At 36.2% G+C, this 24,492-nt stretch overlaps 1 protein-coding gene across 1 annotated transcript in view; it reads right to left on the reverse strand.

Annotated features, from left to right (window-relative positions):
* Window positions 1-528: 528 nt before the first annotated feature.
* LOC149837281 (uncharacterized) overlaps window positions 529-24,492 on the reverse strand; it is a 29,420-nt gene continuing 5,456 nt past the window's right edge. Inside the window, exons 3-13 of the mRNA XM_090005940.1 lie at window positions 20,298-20,544; window positions 18,053-18,165; window positions 14,018-14,097; window positions 13,191-13,332; window positions 12,585-12,665; window positions 11,900-12,004; window positions 2,734-2,916; window positions 2,361-2,453; window positions 1,514-1,653; window positions 1,153-1,219; window positions 529-1,029 (exon numbers count right to left, since the gene is read on the reverse strand). Of these exons, the coding sequence (XP_089862066.1) occupies window positions 910-1,029; window positions 1,153-1,219; window positions 1,514-1,653; window positions 2,361-2,453; window positions 2,734-2,916; window positions 11,900-12,004; window positions 12,585-12,665; window positions 13,191-13,332; window positions 14,018-14,097; window positions 18,053-18,165; window positions 20,298-20,544 (1,371 nt within the window). The 3' untranslated portion in view covers window positions 529-909. The remainder of the gene's footprint in view (window positions 1,030-1,152; window positions 1,220-1,513; window positions 1,654-2,360; window positions 2,454-2,733; window positions 2,917-11,899; window positions 12,005-12,584; window positions 12,666-13,190; window positions 13,333-14,017; window positions 14,098-18,052; window positions 18,166-20,297; window positions 20,545-24,492) is intronic.

Raw genomic sequence — 24,492 nt, forward strand, 5'->3', positions numbered from 1 at the left:
ATATATATATATATATATATATATATATATATATATATATATATATATATATATATATATAGAGAGAGAGAGAGAGAGAGAGAGAGAGATTTTTAGTGCAATTTTTTACACAAAAAGATAGTTTTGTACTGTTGGTAAGGACTTAAAGAAGGGGTCTGCAGTTCAAATCTCGTTGTTGTCATTGTAAAATACTTGGTTATTTTTTTAATGAGCCAGCTCGTGGCTTGGCTCAGTTGACTCAAGTTCAGCTTGGCTAATTTAATTACGAACATGAGTCGAGCTCTGACTTAAATGGCAAACGAGCCGAGCCTTAAACTCGTTCAGCTTGTTTACCAGCCTTAATCACATGTACGGCTTACCAAACACAACTAAACCATAGTGATCAGTAGATTTTGGAGCAAATTTTCATTGACATCTCTAGTTTTAATAGTCGTTATGTAAAACAAATAGAATTTAAGTCCCAAAAAGACTAGGTTTTGATCGTTACATCTCTTTTCTTGAATATCAGAATAGAAATCATTTACATCATTTAAAAGAATTTACCAAGTCCATGACTATCACTTGTTATAAAACATGCAAATGCTTAGGACCTGTAAACATAAATTAGTGCAGTACCGGAGAGTAAGAGAGAGCACTGCAACAACACTAAGCAGAGAGGGGAAGACAATTCACTCAGATCAGATCATTAAATCGAGACAACATTCAGAAAATCAAAATGGGATGATATAAAAGGAAATCATAAATGTATGACTCGTGGAAAATGCCTTCCATGAGATAAAGATGAATACCACCAGACCGAAAAAGCTCTCATCAAAGGTTCAGAACTACTTTGGTACAGAAACTACTCTGGCTGAAACTTGCAAGGTAGCGGCCAGTGAGTCATCAAAGTACATCTATCAGCAACGGCCGTCAAGAAGACATCATCACCTGGTCACAGGTCTGGAGAGCCTGATTGGCAAAGTATCTCACATCGACATCTGGATCTTCACTGAGTTCGACCAAGCATGGTCTGATCGTCTGGTCCACTACCTGCATCACAAGATGCATAAAATTCAAGTCTGTGCATCTGAAGCCAGCAGAGTGGACAGATTCTCTTTAAAGCCAGCAGGCTGGATCAATAAAAAATGATGCCATGGCACAAGATTAGCTTACCAATTGGTTGACTATCGGAATGAGGGACTGTAGCACCTTTGCCACGTTAAATTTGATGTTAGGCACCCTGGCAAGGATCAAGTTCACTGGGTTAATTAATAAGATGGGCACAGATGGGGCAAAATGATTAAAATTTGTGAGCCAAGTCAGGATTCCGAGGTCTCAAGTCATCTTGAACAACTCCATCTCAGTGAAATACCAACTCAGTTGACATGGAGCACCTGGTTACTAAAGCCTGAGTCAGTCTAGGATCAAGTTTTACCCAACTCCTGAGTCAGCTTAGGAACTTTTGAAAATAGTCAGTAGGAGTAACAACAGGTTCTGGTAATGACCATTTCCATTCGAATCTTCAGGGGCATACCTATCCTTCGAGGCAGAGATGACAATAGACAATAGCTTATGGCACGTGATATCAGGTCCCATGACAGGCGCAAGTAAAGAAATTGCATGCAGAATTGTCATCCGATACAAGTAGTGTGGATTGGCAATCATGTTCAAAACCTACAGATGAAGCAAGAAAATTAGAAAAACCAAAAATACAAATAAAAAAGTAAATATTAAAACAAGTATACAAAAAATAGCTAATCTGTCATACTTGATGATGCATCACTATACAGCATTAGCATGATAACTAGTTTTTCCACACACCAGAAGAAACACACACACACACAACTAGCTTTTCCACACACCAAAAGAAGCAAACACTACACACAATCTTTAAAATTTCTCATGCAAAGGGACCATGTCTTTATAACAAACCTACACTACCATAAAAGCAAATGCACCAAATGCAATTTAATTAAACTTAAATATCAAATATCAAATCATCCACATCTACTCCAACTAGTGTACAGAATTTTTCATCTTACATTATCTTTTATCCATATGTTAATTCATCTAAAATCATATACGTCAATAATGAGAAATGAAAAATCTGATTAACCAGCAGACCAACATAAACTTCTATACACCTAAAATCGTTTAGGTGCAGAGGTTTAACCAATTCGATATATACAATTGTTTGCATATAAATTAGATCCATAAAAAACACCAGTTAACAGTTAAAAGTTTTAAGCTGGCTTTAGAACCAAAAGTTCCGCCTTTTATGTGAACACGATCAAAGCATAACCATGTTATGTTGGCACAATTTGTGAAAAAAAGACTAGCACAAGAAATACACAGGAAGTTGACCAAGTTCATTAACCGACATTAGGGATTATATGATGCATCGCCCACTCTGGGCCAAATTCTTCAGCAAGCCGCTTCAAGTTATTTGCAGCAGCATCACGGATTGAGAAAACCTACAAAATGAAAGCAATAACTTACTAAAAGAAAAGGCATATTACTAATTAAAGATAATCAAACATAATGGATGTGATTATGGACTCATAACTGATTCAAGCTAACAAGTACTATGCTCAAAGTGGCATAAGAAAGAAGCAATTGAACAAAAACCACAAGCACATGTTGAAAGATGAGAAATCCAAATTTTGAATCAAATGGTTGATGGATCAGAAAGAAGAAAACATGTTTAATCCATCATCTCTAAAGACATCGGAACAAGGAAGAGAGTATCTAAACCTGATCTTCAAGCCACTTCATGCAAAGTGCACCAAGCTTATCATCAAAAAATCCAACGCCTAATTGACTTGCCAATAGAGGAATATATTCAATTATTGCAAGCCTGACTCTCCAATGCCTATCCTCTGCAAGCTCCACAATTGCTGGAAGGAGGGATTGCGACAAGAGATCAATTCCAATCACCTGAAATAAGGTGGTAATTAGTCGAGAAAAGATTCTAAAGCTTAAATCAATTACGGAAAACTTGAAGTTCTACACACTACACGGTGATGTGAACTTCAACACAAGCTTGCAGTCATGATGCAATCATACTGATGGAACAAATACAAAAAGGAAACAAAGAAAATATATCTGAAATATATGAAATGAATAAAGATAGTGACAGCATTTTCAACATGTAGGATGACAAAGAACATTGTATGATTTCTTGGCACATCTTCGTCAGGTGATCATTCTTTGACCAGCACTAAGTTGCCAGTAGATAATTAATTGAAACAAAAAACTCAGTTCCACATAATAATATGCAATTTCCACTCGAATGGAACACTGCATTTCATTTGAAGTTATATTTCACAGTGATGCATACATTTTATGCAGGCACACGTGTGTGTGTGTGCCAACACTACCTAACACGTCCACAAAGATTTAGAATGGACAAATGGTGTTACTATGCAAATAAGCAAATTTTCTGATATTCAACATAAAGGAAAAGCCAACATCAAAATGACACCTAATGCAAGGTTAGGGATGGCAGTGGACCGGGGGAAAGAGGAGCCCCACCCCGCCTCGCCTTGTTTGGACTGAGGATGAAGGGCATGAAACGGGGATGAAGGCGGTGATGAAGGTTAAAATCCATCCCCGTGTGGGGATGGACTTATGCTTTCCCCCCGCCCCGCCCCGCCCCACCCCCAATCCTTCTAAGGGATGACACTAGGCCGAGGGGAAATGGGGCCCCGCCTCGCCCCCGTTTGGACCGGGGATGGAGGACATGAAACGGGGATGAAAGCGGGGGTGGAGGTTCGGATTTTGAGAGGGGCGGGGGTGGAGACCTTGTCCCCCGCCCCCGCCCCGGTCCATTGCCATCCCTATGCAAGGTACAACCAACAAAAATGTGCAATAAAACAACATGGTCAGTTCTATGTTATCAAAAGCAAGTAAAACAAATGTCTAAGCAACAATTTGTGTCGGATATCTGTTGTTATGAGTCAGAAAGCCACACTCAAGGGACTAGAGACACAAAAACTATGGGGCAAAACATTGCTAAAAATAGTAGCTCTATCGACTGCTAGGATGATCATTCCAACAAGCAGATAAGAGAAAAAAAGATGAAAAACAAATCCAACATTCAGGCCTACATTTAAAAGGAAACAATGATCAGTGCAACTACCAGAATTCACCGTCTTGAAAAAATTACAGCTTTGATAGAACACGTATGGAAGAAAACTGCAGCACAAAAGATATCCCAAGCCCTTGATAGGCACAGAAGCATATTATGTGGTAAAAACATACACCAAGCTCTGATTAGATAACTATATGCAGACAAGCGAAAACAAGAGAAAAGGAATAGCGCTGGACCATAACTCTAACAGTAGAGTTTCTGAATAAAACCCTAATAACTAATATACATCTACATGAACTGATGAGCACAAGAACGAGATCATATCCATTAAGCCTAAGGCCCTGAACAAGTACACAAAGCGGTGAAACCACATAAATCCCTGATCAGATAACCACTAGCATGGATATGACAAGCAGATAATAACCAAATAATTCGCTTAACAGTTTCCTCTATAAACAAAATTTTAACCACAGATTCAATATCAGATCCTGCAGTTCCAGAGTTCAGACTGATGAAAACAGAGACATTTTCAAAATCCAGTGCAAGGCTGGGGCATTCTCAAGAAAGCAATGAGCTAACAAATGACTAGCCATTAATAATAATTAGGTAATTTCATGGAAAAGAACCTGGGTCTAGAAAGCTTCTGCCCACAAGATTGTAACAATGGAATGCTTATATGATACTAGAAAAATGTGCCTTTCAAGTGGAACCATCGTTCGAAGAAGGTTTCCAGGAAGGGAAACAGAAACTAAAACATGTTAAAAAATGAACATGGGAAATGAGATTTTTCCAAGTTCATGTGAAACAATTTGTCACCCTTGTGGGTAAGGAACCCTCTAGTGAAAAACTCACAATTTTTTTAACTTTTTAACTTTTTCTGCACATTTGCTGACCCTCCAATGTGATCTACATTCTACATGTTCGATTTAGTAGGGACCTCTCCTTGAATCATGTTTCTCTGATGTGTATGTCGGATTTTCGAGATGTTGAAAAATCAATGGCTTACAATGTTGCAAATTTTCAACCCTCAAAAACATGTGAGAAAATGGACACGGGAAATGAGATTTTTCTAAGTTCATGTGAAACAATTTGCCACCCTAGTGGGTAAGGAACCCTCTAATGAAGAACTCCAATTTTTTAACATTTTAACTTTTTCTGCACATCTGCTGACCCACCAATGTGATCTACATTCTACATGTTTGATTTAGTAGGAACCTGTCCTTGGATCATGTTTCTCTGACATGTATGTCGGATTTTCCAGATGTTGAAAAATCAATGGCTTACAATGTTGCAAATTTTCAACCCTCAAAAATCATATTTTTATATCGAAAAAGTATGATCCAAGGGTTGATTCCTACTATTTTAACCATGTTGAACACATCCAGGGTTTCAGATTTGGTCAAAACAACCTCCACCTGAGTTACAATTAAGGAGTTCCTTGCCCACAACCACAAGGGTAGCATATATATATATATATATATATAGAGAGAGAGAGAGAGAGAAAAGAAGGGATGGTCCACCCCGTGTCCTCCCCTTCAAAATTTGTATGCTAGATATGTTTTTTTGGCAAATCTGACCATATGGATGTGATCTTCATGGTTGAAAACATATGAATAGACTCTTTGAACAAACTTTTTTTGATGTGTAGATAGGATTTTACAAGTATGCAAAAATCAATGAAATTTTTTCTATTATAAAATCTTACCTACACATCAGAAAACATAGATCCAAGAGTCTAATCATATGTTTTCAACCATGGAGATCACATCTATATGGTCAGATTTGCCAAAAAACATATCTAACATATACAGATTTTGAACTGTCACAAAGACACGTGGACACAAGGATGCCTGACGTGAATTCGACTAGAAAGTTTGAAATGTTTTTGGAAAATAGGACACAACACAAAAAAATTTAATTTTGTAATCAATAAAAAACCAAAATCTTGATATTTTAATGTTGAAAAATACATTTTTTATTAAAATTTAATAAAATAACATTAAAATATGCTCCATGTGTGTCGGTGCATGTGTCAACGTGTCCTCTCGTGTCATCAAGGACACTCCACCAAAATGGTGCATCCCTATGACATAGATTTCGAAGGGGAGGACAAGGGCTGGACCATTTAGTGGGTGGACCATCCCCCTTCTCTATAATATATAATATAATATATATATAGCAAAAGCACAAATATTGCAAATATGCATTAAGAAATTTATAGATTTACACAAACTTTACTTCTTGATTAATATTATGATAGTAAGAATTAATATTTATCTCTTTCATAAAATATATTAATACATTGACTAAAAGCACAAAATAATCAAACAAGTTATTTATACTTTATAAAATTTGTGCATAATCAACTTACTTTTAATAAAATAATGTACATAAAAATAAGGTGTTTAAACTTTAAATGCAACATATGGTTTTATGGTATAGATAGAATAGATTCAAGAAGCAAAGTTAAAAGTAAGGAAGTTAAATTAAAATTTTGGAAATTTTCTATTTCATTAATCACATTACATCCTTCTTAATATTAAAAATTATGTAACATATATATAATTTTTTTAATAACTAATTAAACTTTTTAAATAACACATGCATCGCTTTAAGGGAAACATCAGTGAAAACATGTTCCCAGTTTAAGGAAACGAGATTCCATTATAAAGTATGTTTCCCATGTGATATAAAATGGGTTTCTTAGTCGATAGTAAAGGACATTCCCATACACTTTTACAAGTTTCAGAAACCTTAGTTTTCCAGTTTCAGAAATGGTTTCCCAAATGTAAGTAGAGTTTTAGAACCAATCATGTACACATCCACCTTTTCTTGAAGAGTTTACAAGAAAGGAAAAAGAAGAACCATCCAACAGATGGTCTAGACCATAGTCATAAATCTCATTACTGGGATGTTCTCAGCAAAGGAAAATCCAGAGTTACCGGAAATGCCTAGGTAACTGGGGAAGTGTGCTTCCCCAAAGCGCGTTTCGGAAGCGCGAAATGTCGCGCTTCCGAAACGCGCATAGGAAGCACACTTCCCCCATTTTATTCATTTTTTTGTATTTTTTTCTCTTTTTTTGCTTCCGGTTTCGCTTCCTAGGTCGCTTCCGGTTCGCTTCTGAGACACTTCCTGATTCGCTCCTAAGTCATCCCACGCTTCCCGCTTTCTAAAATTTTGAAAGTGATTCACTTCCCGTATCGCTTCCCACTCCCGCTTCCTCGACTAGCAACCATGGAAAAATTGTAATGAAATGGTGGTCTTCAACAAATGCACAAATAACTCACAAACAAGTGTCTATTGGAGACACTACAAGCATGACCCTTGAAAAGGTATAAAGGGAAGAACACTTGAAAAATAAATAATACTTTATTCATGAACAAAATGCTTAAGAAGCATGGTTATTTACATTGAAGGGGTTCACCCCTATATATACAAAAAAGTGGGAGAGAGAGGAGAGCTCATTTTGAGCTCTCCAAAAGAGACGTTGGATTCCAACGTCTCTTAATATAGCTGTTGGACTACAGTCCAATAGCATTTATTATTATAGCTGGTCCAAAAGCATTTATTATAGCTGTTGGACTACAGTCCAACAGCTATTTTAAAAAAGAAAATAAAGAAAAATAATAAAAGAAAATAATAAAAGAAAATATAATAATATTAAATAATATATATATATATATATTACAATTTACATTTTAACACTCCCCCTCAAACTTACGGTACAATGAGCGAAAGTTTGTCTAAGAGGAAGTGAAATCTGGGAGCAGCGAGAGGCTTGGTGAAGAAGTCTGCTAATTGATATTCTGATGTAACATATGGCAGATCAATGGTTCCATGTAAGTATTCCTCTCTAACATAGTGACAGTCCATCTCAATGTGTTTAGTGCGCTCATGGAATGTCCGGTTGCTTGCAATGTAGATCGCACTTTTGTTATCACAACACATCTTTGAAGCTTGCGTTGCTTTAGCTCCCATATCCGCTAGCAATCGTCTGAGCCAAACAACCTCCATAGTGGTGGTTGCCATGTCCAAAGTTAAAAAGAAGAGAAGAAAAAAGAGTTGCATCTGTTGAATCTGAGTCAAAAGATCAAGATACACCTGTGTCTATGGCTCAACTGATGGAAATCCTTCAACCTCTTCTCAAAGGGGTATCCTCCTCAACCGAAGCCTCAACTGGAGCGGCAGTTGCATCTTTCTCCAGTCCAGGTAACTTTCCTTGGCTTTTAGATTCTGGTGCTTCTTTTCATATGACCCCAAATGTTAATAGTCTATCCGAATGTCTTAAAAATAACTCAAGTGTGTCAAAGGTTTTTACAGCCGATGGCACATCTCTCGAAGTAAAAGGAATAGGATGTTTTGAAAATCTTCAAAAATCCAAAAGATTTTTTATCCCAGAAGTTAGATATATCCCTAAACTTAATTTGAATCACTTATCTGTCTCGCAAATATCTGATTATGGATGTAATATCTCCTTCTCTTCTCATGGTTGTTGGGTACAAGATCGTCAGTCAGGGAAGCTGATTGGGGAAGGCCATAGAGAAGGAGGACTTTATTACATGGACTTTTTGGAATTACCCGAGAATGCATTTTGTTATAACATTCAGAAATTAGAATTGGATTTATGGCACAAAAGGCTTGGCCATCCTCATATGTCTAAAATTCAATATTTTCCAAGTTTGGAAAAATTTTGTAATTCTGAAAATTTTTCTTGTAAAGACTGCATTCTTGGAAAAATGAAAAGGTTACCATTTCTTAGTAGAACTTTTGTTTCCTCACGACCACTTGAGTTAATACATTCGGATGTTTGGGGCCCCGCACCAGTTATTTTCAAAGGTGGTTATACATATTATGTCATTTTTGTTGATGACTTTTCTAGACATACTTGGATTTATTTTCTTAAACATAAATCTGATGTCTTTGCTAACTTCCAAATATTTCATAAAATGGTTAAAAATAAGTTTCAAAATGATATTTCTGTTTTTCGCACTGATTCAGGGGGAGAATTTATGTCCAACGAATTCAAAGACTATCTCAATTTACATGGTATTACACATCAAAGATCATGTCCACACACTCCACAACAGAATGGCCTAGCCGAACGCAAACATCGTCACATTATGGAAACTACTAGGACATTGCTAATTGTAAATCAAGTTCCAAAAAGTTTTTGGGCTGAAGCGGTCCTAACTGCCACCTACCTCATTAAGAGGATGCCATCTTCCTCATTAAAGAATACAACTCCAATAGAAAAGCTTGTTAATTTAACTCCAGATTATTCTAGATTAAGAGTCTTTGGATGCAAATGTTTTGTTTTCACCAACAAAAATGACAAACTCTCTCCTCGTGCAATCCCATGTGCCTTTTTAGGATATGCTGATAATCAAAAAGGCTACAGGTGTTTCGATTTTCAAAATGACAAATTATATGTGTCAAGAAATGTATCTTTTTTGGAAAAAGAAAGCTTCTTTGAATTTGAAAAATCCAAGGATGTCACTGAATACTCGTTTTTAATTGATCCAACTTCAAAATCCAATGAATGTGATGTTGGATGTGACCTTGACAATGATCAAAGTCCTATTGTTGTTGAAAATGATGATAATGAAGAGCAAATCCATAGGGATGTTAGTCTACAATATTCAAGACATAGAGAGCAAAATCTTCCATGTGCATTACAAAAATACTCTGAAATCTCACCTAGAAGAACGTCTCTTTTGGAGTACTTTTTCTAAGTCTATTTTCCTCCATAGTGAGCTCTTCTATAATATCAACAATAGAAGGAATTTTTCCACGATGTAAAAGGGCCGATTTGGTGGATTCAAACTCTAGCCTTAGACCATTCACAAATTGATAGAAATTTTCATATCGAGTTGCTTTTGGCGAAGCTCGATGTCTTCGGCACAATGCCATTTGGGCTCAAGAAGAGCCAACTCTTCCCAAAGTTCGGACAACTCATTATAATATTCTCGAATAGTTTTATCTTTTTGAGTCATTGTCCGAACTTTATCTTGTAAATTGCATACATGTGCAATATCTTTAAGGGAATACATGTTTTTGAGGTATTCCCAAGCCTTATCGGCATGCTAAAACTTAGCTAGACTAGAGCATTTTTTAATGTTTATGCTATTGATGAGCCATGACATAATTTTTGCATGCCCTATCCTCCATTCTTTCCATTTCTTTTCATAAGTGGCTAACGCCTTACTCTTTTCTTCTTCTGTTAGAGGAACCTCTTTATCACCCTCTTTCTTGGTAAGGGATAGTTTAGGTTCCAAATCGGAACCATCCACTATACCCCATAAACCTTTTCCCCAAATGTGGTGCTTCATAATCGAAGCCCACATTACATAGTTAGTATCATTTAGCTTCATAGGAATGATGGTGATCTTATCATTGTCATCCATCTTTTACAAGGGTAATAGAGGAATAAATAGGAGGAGAGAGAGAGAAAAATAAAAGAAAAGAAAAAGAGTAGACAAAGGAATAAGAGAGGATACAAAACCAAATTTTTTTGTAGCACAAGTTCGCCTTTCTTCAAACAAATCTTCTTGAGCCAAGAACAAGGTGATGAAACACCTTTTGTAAATGTGGCACGGAAATTGAGGCGGAAACACTTCAAGATCTAAGGATTTCGTAGCTCTGATACCATGTAATGAAATGGTGGTCTTCAACAAATGCACAAATAACTCACAAACAAGTGTCTATTGGAGACACTACAAGCATGACCCTTGAAAGGGTATAAAGGGAAGAACACTTGAAAAATAAATAATACTTTATTCATGAACAAAATGCTTAAGAAGCATGGTTATTTACATTGAAGGGGTTCACCCCTATATATACAAAAAAGTGGGAGAGAGAGGAGAGCTCATTTTGAGCTCTCCAAAAGAGACGTTGGATTCCAACATCTCTTAATATAGCTGTTGGACTACAGTCCAACAGCATTTATTATTATAGCTGTTGGACTATAGTCCAACAGCATTTATTATAGCTGTTGGACTACAGTCCAACAGCTATTTGCACTGGATCAAATATCTAGTTTTTATTGAACTAGATGCTAAAAAAGAAAATAAAGAAAAATAATAAAAGAAAATAATAAAAGAAAATATAATAATATTAAATAATATATATATATATATTACAATTTACATTTTAACAAAAATCATATGATAAATTTGAAAATTTTGTTTTTTGGGAAAATATCAGTATATTTAGATTTTAAACCTATATGAGAAGATATTAAAAATATATAAAAACATAGAAAACATAAATATCATGCTAATAATGGGATAATATTGTGATAAAAACAAAATATTTTCAAAACAGGTGATATTTTGAAAATATCACATTTTTTCCAAGATTGTACCGGTTTTTGAAAATCTCGCGATAAAACTGCAACAATTTCATAACAGCAATATTTATGACTATGGTGTATACCAAATACCAGCTAACCGGTGAGAGATTTGCAAAACAAGTTATCAGCTGCATTGAATCATTTTATAGACAACAAATTCAATGAAATTGAAGAAGTTACTGATTATTTTCTATAAATAAAACTGAAAACATGGGTTGGTTATATAATCAAGAATATTCAGGTGGTCCATAAATTTGATAAATACAATTTTGTTTGCACTCCCAAAGATGAATATAATAAAATATAATAGCTCCTGTAGCAGGGCAGCAATAAAAAATAGTCAGTGTTATGAACATCACATCAGATACAGGTAAAAAGTAAAAACACAGATTTGCCCAATATTGAGCTTTAGAAAAGAATTGATCAAGGAAAACAACAGTAGTAGTATTATTAGTGGCAATAGCATGAAAGCAGACCTGATTTACTTGATCAAGCTTGCTAATAATATTCAGCCGTACGTCAGGAAACTCATCCTTCAATAGGGAAAGAAAAATTGGAAGAAGTTGCTCAATGGTTGCATCCTGCATATTACCATCAAGATAAGCATTTGAAACAAATTATGGAACAAAAAACAAAAGTTGGCAGGGTTCAGCAAATTAGATGTAGAAGATTATATTAAGAAGTGTAAAAGTGCGGCTCTGTAGTACTTTATAGACTGCACTATTCTCCAAACAGTGAATGATTCCAGGCAGAGAGCACACTCAGTACTCTTTTAGAAGATGATGCAGGTAAAAAGAACTCATGGGCATGTTTGTGGGTTCATTCTGTGTCCATGCTGGTTGGTGCCATTAACAAGAATTATTGCAAATGTCACAAATCCAAGAGGAAGCAAGGAAAAAATCTTGAAATAGATAAAAAATTTCTTTTATTATTATATATAACTTTTGAAAACATACAAAACATAAATAAAAATATACAAATATTTTAAAAATGTAAATATCATGACAAAATCATGATATTTTGAAAATATCACAGCTCTACCAGAATCTTATCCTTTTTGCATATCACCATAGGATAGCAAGTTTTCAAAATATCACCAATATTTGAGACTACGCTTGTCAACTAAAGATGCCCAAGAGTAGATCATCCACAAAAACTCACCTTCCCTAAGACTGGTGCCATTCCCATTATGACGGATGCTAACGCAGAGCGTACATGCTGAGAAGAATCTGATGATAAATCCTGCAAAAGTGTTGACTTTCTCAATCTCAAAACAATTACACAAGGTTACTAGACCAGATATTCTAAGCATAAAATAACTTGGAGAGTATAAAGGTGTATGTTCATAAGAAAGAGAAATGGCTAGAGTCTACATTGTAGTAGTAATGACATGGGTGACATAGAACAGGCACTAAAAATCAAAGCACGCACCGTGTTGCGACTGCTTTTACCAAAAGAGAAAAAGGAATGCTTTTTCATTTAGCAAAACATGTTGCATTGTGAGGGCTTCTTTGTTAAATTCAATGGTAAGATTGTCTTTAACATTCAATAACTCATTCATGGATTATTTTCACCAGCACACATACATGCAGGCATACTCTCTCTCTCTCTCTCTCTCTCTCTCTCTCTCTCTCTCTCTCTCTCTCTCTCTCTCTCTCTCTCTCTCTCTCTCTCTATATATATATATATATATATATATATATATATATATATGTGTGTGTGTGTGTGTGTGTGTGCCAAAAACTCAATGAAGCACAAAACCAACACCTTGACACAAGGAAGAATGTGCTGAATGGCAAGTTGTGGGTTCAATATTCTGCAAAATTTGGTGACTTTTCCTGCAGCTGCAATGCGCACTTCTGCCTCATTGTCTCGTAGAAGCCGGACATATGCAGGAACCAGGTCCGCCCTTAAACACCAAACCACTAGAATCAGCTAGACTTACCCAAAAAAAAAAAAGTGGCCAGATCTTGAAATCAGAATCTGCTCCACAATCACATGAACAAATATCACCACATTGTTGAACATATAAAAAAATTCTGCAAGAATCAAAGCATTGAGTATACTATGTTGACAATATCATGATATTATAATGAATACATGACCAATTATTTGCAATATAGGATAAAAAAATACATTTGTTTTTTGTGTATTTGCCTTGTTATATCTTTTAATTTATTTAGTTTTAGTTATTTTTTAAGACTTTCCCAGTAAATAACTGTGAAAAACAAAAAAAAAGGAAAGTGACAATCTCCTGAGATAATCATCAGCAATAAACAAATAACACACTAGTCATTGAAGAGATGGACCATAATTCAACTTGGCAATGCAATGGTCCGACTAATTGGCATGAAGGAAATAGGGAGAAACTACGAGAAATGTTAAATTACAAGAATACAAAACAATAAGGAAGTGAACCATTGAAATAAATTCTTTAAGGTGAATGTCAACAGTATGGGAGATCCTTTAAAGCAAAAAGCTCACATAAAACAACACCTGAAAGACGTTCCATGAAATAACAAAGCAGGGTTGAAGAGAAGATTGAATTCCAAAGGTCCACATTACTGAAATATCAAGCAAAGGTGCATTATTACCTAGTGGGCTCAGGACCAACAGCTTCACAAAGCTCGTATAATTGATTTGCAACCATATAGCGAACACGCCAAGACTTATCCTGTATAATCACTTGAGAAATTCAACGCGGATAAACATTTCACTGATGCATCAAACATAGATTTAAACCAAAGTCTGTTATGAACTATTGCTGTGACAGTCCCACGCAGAGAAGCTGTAGAGAAAAAAGTACATAGACAAACCACAACAATTGATGAACCCAACATTTCCAAAAAATACTGATAAAGTTTAGTCTAGACACCAGTGTTATTAAAAACGCGCCAAAAGGCGCAAAAAGCACGCCTCGCCTCAAGGCGAGGGCCTTTGTGCCTTGAGGCGCTGGTATAAAGCGCAATACCCATGAGGCGTGCGCCCAGTGTTGTTAAAAGCGTTGAGGCGTAGCGAGGCGCTCCACCAAAATCTGAGGCGAGGCGTAAGCCTCGAGGCGCAAAGCGTAAGCCTCAAAAAAAATTAACTTAAAAAAATTTATAAAAATTATCTAAAATTATAAATAAATAAGAAATGCTTTATTGATGAAGCGCCAACCAACACGAAATAAAAAATCTCAAATAAATACGAAAAAAATATGAGATTGACATGTAAAAGTAACATTAATGCAACAACTTGATCTATATAAGTATCTAATTGCATAAATATGAGCATTCATTAAATAAAAAACTAACATTAACAACAAAATGCATATTAGAACTAACAACATCATGTCATAATTAAAAAATGCACGTTAAAATTCATAACAAGAAGTATGGCAGAAGTATATTGCTTGTCATACAATAATCAAAGAAACAAACTTCTAAATTTTTAGCTACAAACAGAAAATTCATATCATGGAGAGAGAATTCAGACTTATACTAATTCACAGACAAAAACATACACAGATTTTTTTTTTCTTTAACATCCAACAAGCCGATGGCATCGGCCTGCTCGTGGTTTCATCATTCTGAGGGCCTTCATGGCATCAGCCTGCTCGTGGCCAGGCTATAACAACACACTTTCAATCCCTCTTTTCCTCCATTTAGTGAAGCGAGCATAGTGTTTTGCATGGCACCCATAACCACATTTAGGTTCCAGTCATCCATATCGCCATTCCTGTCATTAGGACCTCACTGATGCAAGTTGTTTTCATCAAATTGGACCCTGTGTATGTGATCTACATCATCCATTTAGTGAAGATCGGCAGAATCCGACTTATGTGCAAGACTTTTTGCTGATTCAAAAATCAATAACCATTAATAAAAATATGGTTTTTTGTTAAAGAACACTGTAAAAATAAATTGAAAATCATGTTTTTTTTGTTAAAGAACACTATCAAAAGATTGATTTCTATTAAATCAACCGTGCTGAACCCATCGATAGGGCCAAATTGATCAAAATAACTTAGTACCAATGAGATCCCAGAGGGAGTTATGACCACAGAGGATGATATAGGAATGAGTGGAGCCGGGTACCCCATAAACATAGGTTACACGGTTTCACAAAGAACAAATGACAAAAGAAGCTGGGGAAAAACACACAGATCTTCGTCAACCCATCACGGAGAAGAAGAAGCAAAGAAGTTTACCTGTCACCGAAAAACGCAGAGGTCGCCGAAATGGACGGCGGTGAGTCGCTGGCCGATGGCGAGTGGTGGTCGGCGGCGAGTGGTGGCCGGCGACAGCAGTGGCGGGGGACGAGAGGGGACGGAGTGGAGAGAGAAGGGGCGAGGGCTTTCCCTCGCCCCGAAGCGCCTGTATTTTTTAAAGACAGGTTCTCGATCTTTCGAAAATACAGGCCCGGATCCGGGTCGAACTCGGGTCCGGGCCATCCGATTTCTTAATGCGCGCCTCACTTTGAGGCGCGCCTCGCCTCAAGGCGCATGAGGCGTACGCTTTTACGATTTTGCGCTTTTTAAGTGCGCCTCAAGGCGAAAAGGTCGTCGCCTCGAGGCGAGACGCGCTTTTTGCGCCTTGAGGCGTGTTTTTAACAACACTGTGTGCACCTCATAGGCCTTGAGGCGCACGCCTTGAGGCGAGGCGCGCCTCGGACTGAGGCGTACACGCCTCTTTTTGCTGTAGTTCATGCACAAAAATGCATTCAACTATTCTAATTTATTCTTTTTGTTTTCAGTTAATGTGGAAAACCATAAGCCCCTTAGTAAAGGTGCTGCATCGCGCAAATTTATACCCTCCCGCAACCACGCACCCCAATTTTTTTAAAGTGCCGCAACCACACACCCACACCTATGTGACATAGATGATCAACATGGGAACCTGTGGAATTTCTGTTTAGGTCTGTCGACATGGGCTAGGTGACATGTTGACAGGCCTAAAAGAATGAGATAGCTGGATTGTAAAGTAGCACTATCACAACAAAGAGTCTCATGTTCAAGACCTAAGAGGCTAACCCCAGCCATATCATAAAAAAAAAGGAAAATTAAAAAGAAAGGGTTGGCTGACATTTTGCCTTCCTTCAATGGCTTTTGGATTATCAGTTTTTAACAGTGTGAAGGATTTTGTTCATTTTAGAGCCTCTGCTACTTAAGGGCACATCTTGTAGCATGTTTATGCTAAACTTTAACATTTAAGTTAAGGGGATACATAAACTACTGACTAAGATATAATTTTTGAGCTAGTCATGATATCACTATCAATGTTCAGTGAGTCGATTAGATGAGATAACTCAAGCACACCTATTTTCCATGAGAAAAGCTTAGCAATTGTGGATAGAGAGAAAAAATGGAAAAGTCAGGAAATAGAATAGAAATAGGCTGTCTTTCATGCCAAACTATGGAAAATAGAAAAAAGATAATAGATAGAAATAATATGAAATTGAGAAAAAAATGTTAAATCAGAAATCTAAGAAGGGGAAATGTCACAATGTTTCATGATAATATCATTGCATGCTTCAAATTTTCATTATTTTGAAAAAATGATGACAAAATACTTTAATAATGTTTCATGAAAATACTGCTAAAACATTGTGATAGTTTGAAAATATTGGAGATATGTGTGTTGTATTTTCAAGCTTATGAAGAAAAATCCTAAGGCTTAAAGTTTTATTTTTGATGAACTCACTCACTATTATTTTTGATGAACTCACTATTTTTTGAGATTTTTTATTTCCTGCTGGTTGTTGCTTCATCAATAAAGATTTTTTTATTTATTTATAATTTTAGATAATTTTTATATATTTTTTAAGTTTTTAAAAAAAAAACTTTGAGGCTTACGCTTTGCGCCTCGAGGCTTACGCCTCGCCTCAGATTTTGGTGGAGCGCCTCGCTATGCCTCAACGCTTTTCACAACACTGCTAGACACTCTTAATTCATCCAACATCTCAACAAACAAAGAAGCATTAGATTTTGCTGTAGATAATCCAACATGACAATGAATGATCATAAAGAACTCAAAAACTGAAAAACATAGCATAAAAAGCTATCATATGAAAATTATAGCAAAGCAATAGCAATCTACTTTTGACATTCAAGTTGCACATATTTCAAAACTAAGACGCTAAGAGAGAAAATTTAAGGATGTAGAAAGAAGAACAAAGAATTCCTAGCCTACCAAGATAGTTTCATGAATATTGAGCAGAGTACATCACGACATGGATGATCAAGATAACCTTTCAAAAGAAATCCTTACAAGACAATTGACAATTTATGCCAGCAAGCTTATGTTAAGCACACTGGCAAATAGATTGTCAGAATACTAACTTGTATAAGAAATAAATTCATTAAAGAAGCAAAGATTTTGGGGGATCACTATCTGGAAACATATCTAAACATATGTTGCAACAACATCAATTTATATCAGATAAATCAAAATATTCATCATTCTTGCATCAAAAAAATATTATTCGTTGCATCGCACTTTCCAACCTTGGAAAAGTAACACATTATTACAGAAGCAACACCCATCAAGGAAAAAAAGTAGAAAAGGAGCCAGATAAAATCAATCTAGTATTTATACACTATTTTTATATAACAAAGTAAGCTACATAAAGTTTGCTTACAGGCATACCTGGGAGAAGTTAACAATGACAGGAAGTATATGAACTACACAATCTTGAGGCTCTAACAACTTCCCGAGTGCTGCACATCCCTCAACAGCCAACAAGCGGACAGAATCTTGATCTGAAACGCATAATACAATGAACATGGTCCCATGAGATAGAAGAGAATGATAGAGAAAATTGAGAAACCATTAACAAGAAAAAAAGAAAAAGGAAAGTGAACTTCTAAACCAACCAATCAACCAGTATAAACAGGAATATCCTGCCCATATATATTGACATAAAGCTTCATTAAATTTCCTATAAATACACAAGTTTTTATGATTAGCTTCTGTTGACAGTCAAGAATTAAGTGGCCAAATATCCAACCAGCCAATAGATCTGGATTAGAAATTGACTAATCAACATCAAATTGACAAATAAGTTGGATGCCACATACCTTGCACCAAGAAGCAAACCTAGGGAACCTTCTAAATAATCATGTCAGCATTTTTTTTAACAACAACTACATGGTTAGATGTCGCCTGCCTGACTTTGACCACAGAGACTTTTGTCATATGAATCTCAATCCACATGAAAATTATTTTGATGAAAGCCCCAGGCAGAAGGAATTGACCAACATTGTATCCAGATCTACAATCAAGCCCAACACAAGGCTCATCTAAAATAAGAAACGTATCATACTTTTACTTCCATAACCTATAATAAGGGCATCATGGACAGGCTCTGAACACCGTTTAATCAGTCTCTCAACCGGCTTTTACCTCGACCCTTGCCATCAGAGTATCAACCATCTAATTAAAGAAAAGGCTGGACAGAGCAATCAATGGTAATGTTGCACTGGGACATTACTCAAGGTTAAGGAATGTTTTGAGTCTGAAAAAAAAAAAGGTATAGGCACAAAAACCACAGAATTGGTCCCTGCAAAAATAGTTTGCAACAACTCATGGGCATTCTAGAAGGTTGAGACTACGAAGATAACACTACAAATAGCCTACTACCAGGAGGGTATGGTGCATTAACACTTAGTCCCTTATGCTTCTATAACAAAAATATAAAGCAGCACATGAGAAAAAAAAGATGAGATTGCATGTTCTAAATCTAAAGGTAAGTGGTGAATAAGACAGTTAATGACGTGTATATTTTTCTGACATATATAACTACATATATACATCCACATGTGCTTCAGTTTGCCTGCACAATTGCATGTCATTCTCAAAGGGCACAAAGTTAATAGAAGTGCCCAATGCCCATGACATCTTGAACAGTACATATAGGTATCCATATGCTATTCTTGGTCAAGATGCATATATCATTGTCGAACAACAGATGTAGTTGTCATCTCCCAATCACCCACCCACTGTTTAATAAGAAGTCTGACAAAAAAAAGAAGAAAAAGTTCCAGAAATGCACTTAACATGAGGTTAGTAGAAAGGAAATGCCCAGTGCCCCAAGCTATCACATGGATGACCAGAATCATTCTACAGCTGGACCAGATCTCAGATGGGCTTTAGAAGATGCCAGCAATTATGGGCCTAAATGATCAAATTTAACACCTACGAGCATTGACATACAACATGTGACCCATGAAGCAAGACATAGTGGTTCCAAATAGATGGATTGACTTGAATTAATTCCAGCCTGAAGAATCTCAATAGATATTATTAGATATTTAATGCAATTTTAGAGCAGGTACATACTTGGTGCATACTAAGGAGTAATCACACATAGATGTAACATAGGATGGTTATTTTCTCTCCAGATTATGAACTGAAATTAGATTTAAATGTTCGCAGCACAGCTTACCAAGGATTTTTAAGACCGTAGTGCTATTCCTATTTTTCTTTGGGCAAGGATTTTAGTGACTAAGATGGATGCTTTATTTAAGTGAAGATGTATTATATTATGAAATCAACTTTTACTCAGACCAATTATAGTAATTTACAATTACAATATACTCTCCAATCAGACCATGACAGCAGGAATAATCAATTTGACAAATGATATGTTAATTCAGATGTGTCATTTTTAATGTAATAAAGGCAATATTTTATCCAGATGTCAGTTAAAAAACAAAATGACTCTATTGAATGTTAGCTAGCTTTCACATATGGAGATATCATATGTTAACGTTTAAAACAAGATAAATAATTTAAAAGATAAAGGGAGAAAAATTGATAAAGCTATAAAAATATCAATAAATGATACAAATGAACATTATCCAGATAGGCATCCGAACAAGAAATTTCATACCATCATGTGTTAGGTCTTCAAAGATCGACATAATATCTGTCTTCAGATGGCTGGATTCAACGGTAGCAGCAAATTTCCCCAAGTTTGATGCAGCAGATCTTCTAACCATGGGCATATCATCTTGACACAACTGACTGTATATAGATCTTAGCTCTGCCTTCAGCATTTCTGGGGCACTGGGATAAACAATATGAAATAATCCACATGATGAAACACGTGCAGTAAACCACTCACCAGCTGCTAGTCTCTGAATGGAGGAAATGTTGAAAAGGGAAGAGAAATGTCAAAACAATGCAACTACTAAACTAGGAAGATTCTCAATAATGAATCATTAATGAATGAAACTACAATGCAATTAAATGGAGAAAGGAACAATATGAAATATCTTGAACAAAATAGAAGGAAAAAAGAAAAATCTGATAAGATATTTTAGTTATGTTACATGGGTAAAGGTACAGGTGCGGGTATGCAGGGTACGACACGGCTATATATATATATATATATATATATATATATATATATATATATATATATATATATATATTTTTTTTTTTGTGTGTGTGTGTGTGTGTGGGGGGGGGGGGGGGGGGGCGGGGCGGTCGGTAACATTTTTAAATGAAAGAAAAGAAACATTTTTAATGTAAAAAAGAAACAAGGGGGTGGGTAAAAAAAATTTAAATAGGGGGGTGTCTGAATAAGGGCAGGGGGTACTTCATAACCTCTCTCTCTCTCTCTCTCATGATGTGAAGGAGGACCACTGCTGCTGCTCTCTCTTTCTCGCGATCTCAATGTGAAGAAGAAGAACGAGAAGAAGGACCGTTGCTCTCTCTCTCTCTCTCTCTCTCTCTCTCTCTCTCTCTCTCTATATATATATATATATATATATATATATATATATATATATCAGTGTTATTAAAAATGTGCCACAAGGCGCAAAAAGCGAACCTCGCCTCAAGGCGAGGGGCTTTATGCCTTGAGGCGCATGTACAAAGCGCAACAGCCCCGAGACGTGTGCCTCATACGCCTTGAGGCGCGCCTCGAGCCGAGGCGTACACGCCTTGAATTTTTTAGTCAAATGAGGGTCAAAGCCCTCATTTGACCAAAAATTAGGGTTTTTTTATGCAGTTTTAACTAAACTGCTAGTAAAAAGGGCATTTACTACCTTGTTTAAGCCTGCTGACCATAAGTACGTCCGGCAAAGCCAACACGGTCAGGTCTCAATCCTAGGGGTGGTTTCTATGTGTAAATATAAAAAAAAACGGCATGATAAATGGACAGGCAGTGCCACATAGGGGTGTCAATGGGTTGGTGTTACGAAAACCGCGAGCAAGAAACAACCGAAGGAAACAAAACACAGCAAGAACACACAAATTTACGTGGAAAAACCCCCCCTCAAATTCGAGAGGGAGTAAAAAACCATGGCCGCCCAGAGGAAAAACTTTATTGTTCTTTCTCGACAGATACAAGAGAGAAAGAAAAGAAAGAATTTATACAAGGCAAGGGCGACAGCCCTAAACCTAAACAAATCGGGTCTGATCCATAAGACACCTAAACAAAACGGGATCCGCACCCGGGGGGAGCCCCCGAACCCCCCTTACTGCAAGGGCAAAAACTCTGAATCAGGCTCCACAACTCATCAGTTGGACCTATGTTAAAATAAGTAGGTCAAAACCTGAATCCGACTAAGTAATGTAGGTATCAGATCAAGATTCGGGTTTACCTAGATTTTTATAAGAAAAACTATACCTAGATCCGATAAAAATTACATAAACTAAACCTAGTCCATACCTGGCAAAATAATATTTTTAATTATTTTACATTGAAATTTTGAGAATCTTAACCGAAACTCCGGTCAGACCTGGTTTGGTATAAAATTTTATAAACCATACCCAACCCATATAATAATCGAACCTCATGGGTCCAACCTGAATAATTAATCAGAATCCCTTCTTTGCAACCAAACCCTAGCGCTATAAGATCCAATATGTGTCAGGATCGGGTCATACCCAATTCATTGACACCCTTAGTAGCAGGTTCACCAATTTGCAATCTAATAGACACTCAAAGCAACCACGTTAATGAAGTCATTGAGATTAGTTGCTTCATTTCAAAGAAAATTAATATCACCGTGTCAACTTGTTCAATGTATTCAATTTCGTAGGAGCAATAATCCCTTCTAGAATGTGACGTTAAACCCTTTTAATGGCAAAATCAAGTCATGCAATTACATGTGGTCACAACCATATATATATATATATATATATATATATATATATATATATATATATATATATATATATATATATATATATATATATATATATATATATATATATATATATATATATATATATATATATATATTAACATTTGGTTGTTAATGTTAATTTTTTATTTAATGAATGCTCATGTTTTATTTCTTAGATACTTATATAGATCAAGTTGTTGCATTAATGTTATTTTTACATGTTAAGCTCATATTTTTTCAGTATTTATTTGATATTTTTTATTTCTTGTTGGTTGTTGCTTCGCCAATAAAGATTTTTTTATTTATTTATAATTTTAGATATTTTTTATAGTTTTTTTAAGTTTTTAAAAAAAACTTTGAGGCTTACGCTTTACGCCTCGATATATATATATATATATATGTGTGTGTGTGTGTGTGTGTGTGTGTGTGTGTGTGAAGAAGAACAAGGAGGACCCCATACCCACTGCCTCTCTCTCTTTTCTTATTTGCAATAACTTTTTGTTGGGCAAAATGAGGTAGGTACATGTCTCTCTCTCTTTTCTTTCCTTCTCTCCTCCTGCTCCTCTTTTCTTCCTCTTTTTCCTCCCCTCGTGCTTCTTCTTCTCCCCCTCACTAGGGTGGAGAAAGGGGAAATGAAATAGCAGAAAAGAGAAAGAGAGAGAGAGAGTTGGGGTTTGGGTTGGGTCCCAGTGGATCCGACCCAGGCCCAGCACGTACCCGTGTTGGGCCATGTCGACACGGGTACATGGGGCCTTTTGCCGTGTCTATGTGACATAGTATTTCAGTTAGTTTTTTATATATGATATTCAGTGTGCATCCTAGCCTTAGACAATCTGGATCTGCAAGTTATTATAGATAGTTCATTGGCAGAATGTAAGGAATTGGGAGGAGGACAAACTATGAATGACTGTGAAGATAGATAATTTCTGGCTTTTCCACAAATACAAGAACAGGTCTTAGATAGATGTGACAAACTACTAGATTTAGATTTTGATTGGGCCATGTTGGAGGTTTTAACCTATGTCATTATTTAGACTTCATTTAATTGAATGTCACTTAAGGCAGGGGTAGAGTAATGCCATGGTAAAGCGTAAATCATAGGTTTTGTTAACTCAAGGGTAGCCTTGGCCTTTTTTATGAAGCTACAATGGTCATTTTTCGGCATACAATTACAATTTACAGCTCTGATTACTTCTGTTCTTTCTAGGGAAGTATTCCCAACTGCTTCTTTAATTATAGCAACAATGCCATCACTGATATGAGTATACTAGTGATTACTAGCTCCTATCAGTAATTGAAGAACTAAACTACAATGGAGAAAGCAACAATATGAAATAGCTTGTATGACATAGTCAACAACAAACAACAACAACAACTACGCCTTCATCCCAAAACAATTGGGGTCAGCGATATGAACCAAAAAAGAAATTCATTTTGGGTCTTCCACATGAATCCTTTTCCTCCAATCATTTCTATCCAACGCCATGTCCTCGGTGAGGTTCAAAGCATTCATATCCTTTCCTATCATCTCCATCCAAGTCTTCCTAGGCCTACCCCGACCTCTTTTAACTAATATATTTTCCCATTTCTCCAACCTTCTAACTGGAGCATCATTAGGCCTTCGCCGAATATGTCCAAACCACCGTAAACGATTCTCTCGCATCTTATTTTCAATGGGTGCAACACCTACCTTCTTACGTATCTCTTCGTTCCGAATCTTATCTTTTATTGTATTTCCACACATCCATCTAAGCATCTGCATCTCAGCTACACTCATTTTTTGAATATGATGTCGCTTGGCAGCCCAACATTCCGTACCATATAGTAAAGCGGGTCTAATAGTCGTCCTATAAAACTTTCCCTTCAACCGCAATGGCATTCTACGATCACACAGCACTCCAGTAGCACTTTTCCATTTCATCCACCCAACCTTTATCCTATGATTTA

This window comes from Nuphar pumila, chromosome 5 (assembly GCF_984573655.1).
Source record: "Nuphar pumila chromosome 5, dmNupPumi1.hap1.1, whole genome shotgun sequence".
Taxonomy (NCBI): domain Eukaryota; kingdom Viridiplantae; phylum Streptophyta; class Magnoliopsida; order Nymphaeales; family Nymphaeaceae; genus Nuphar; species Nuphar pumila.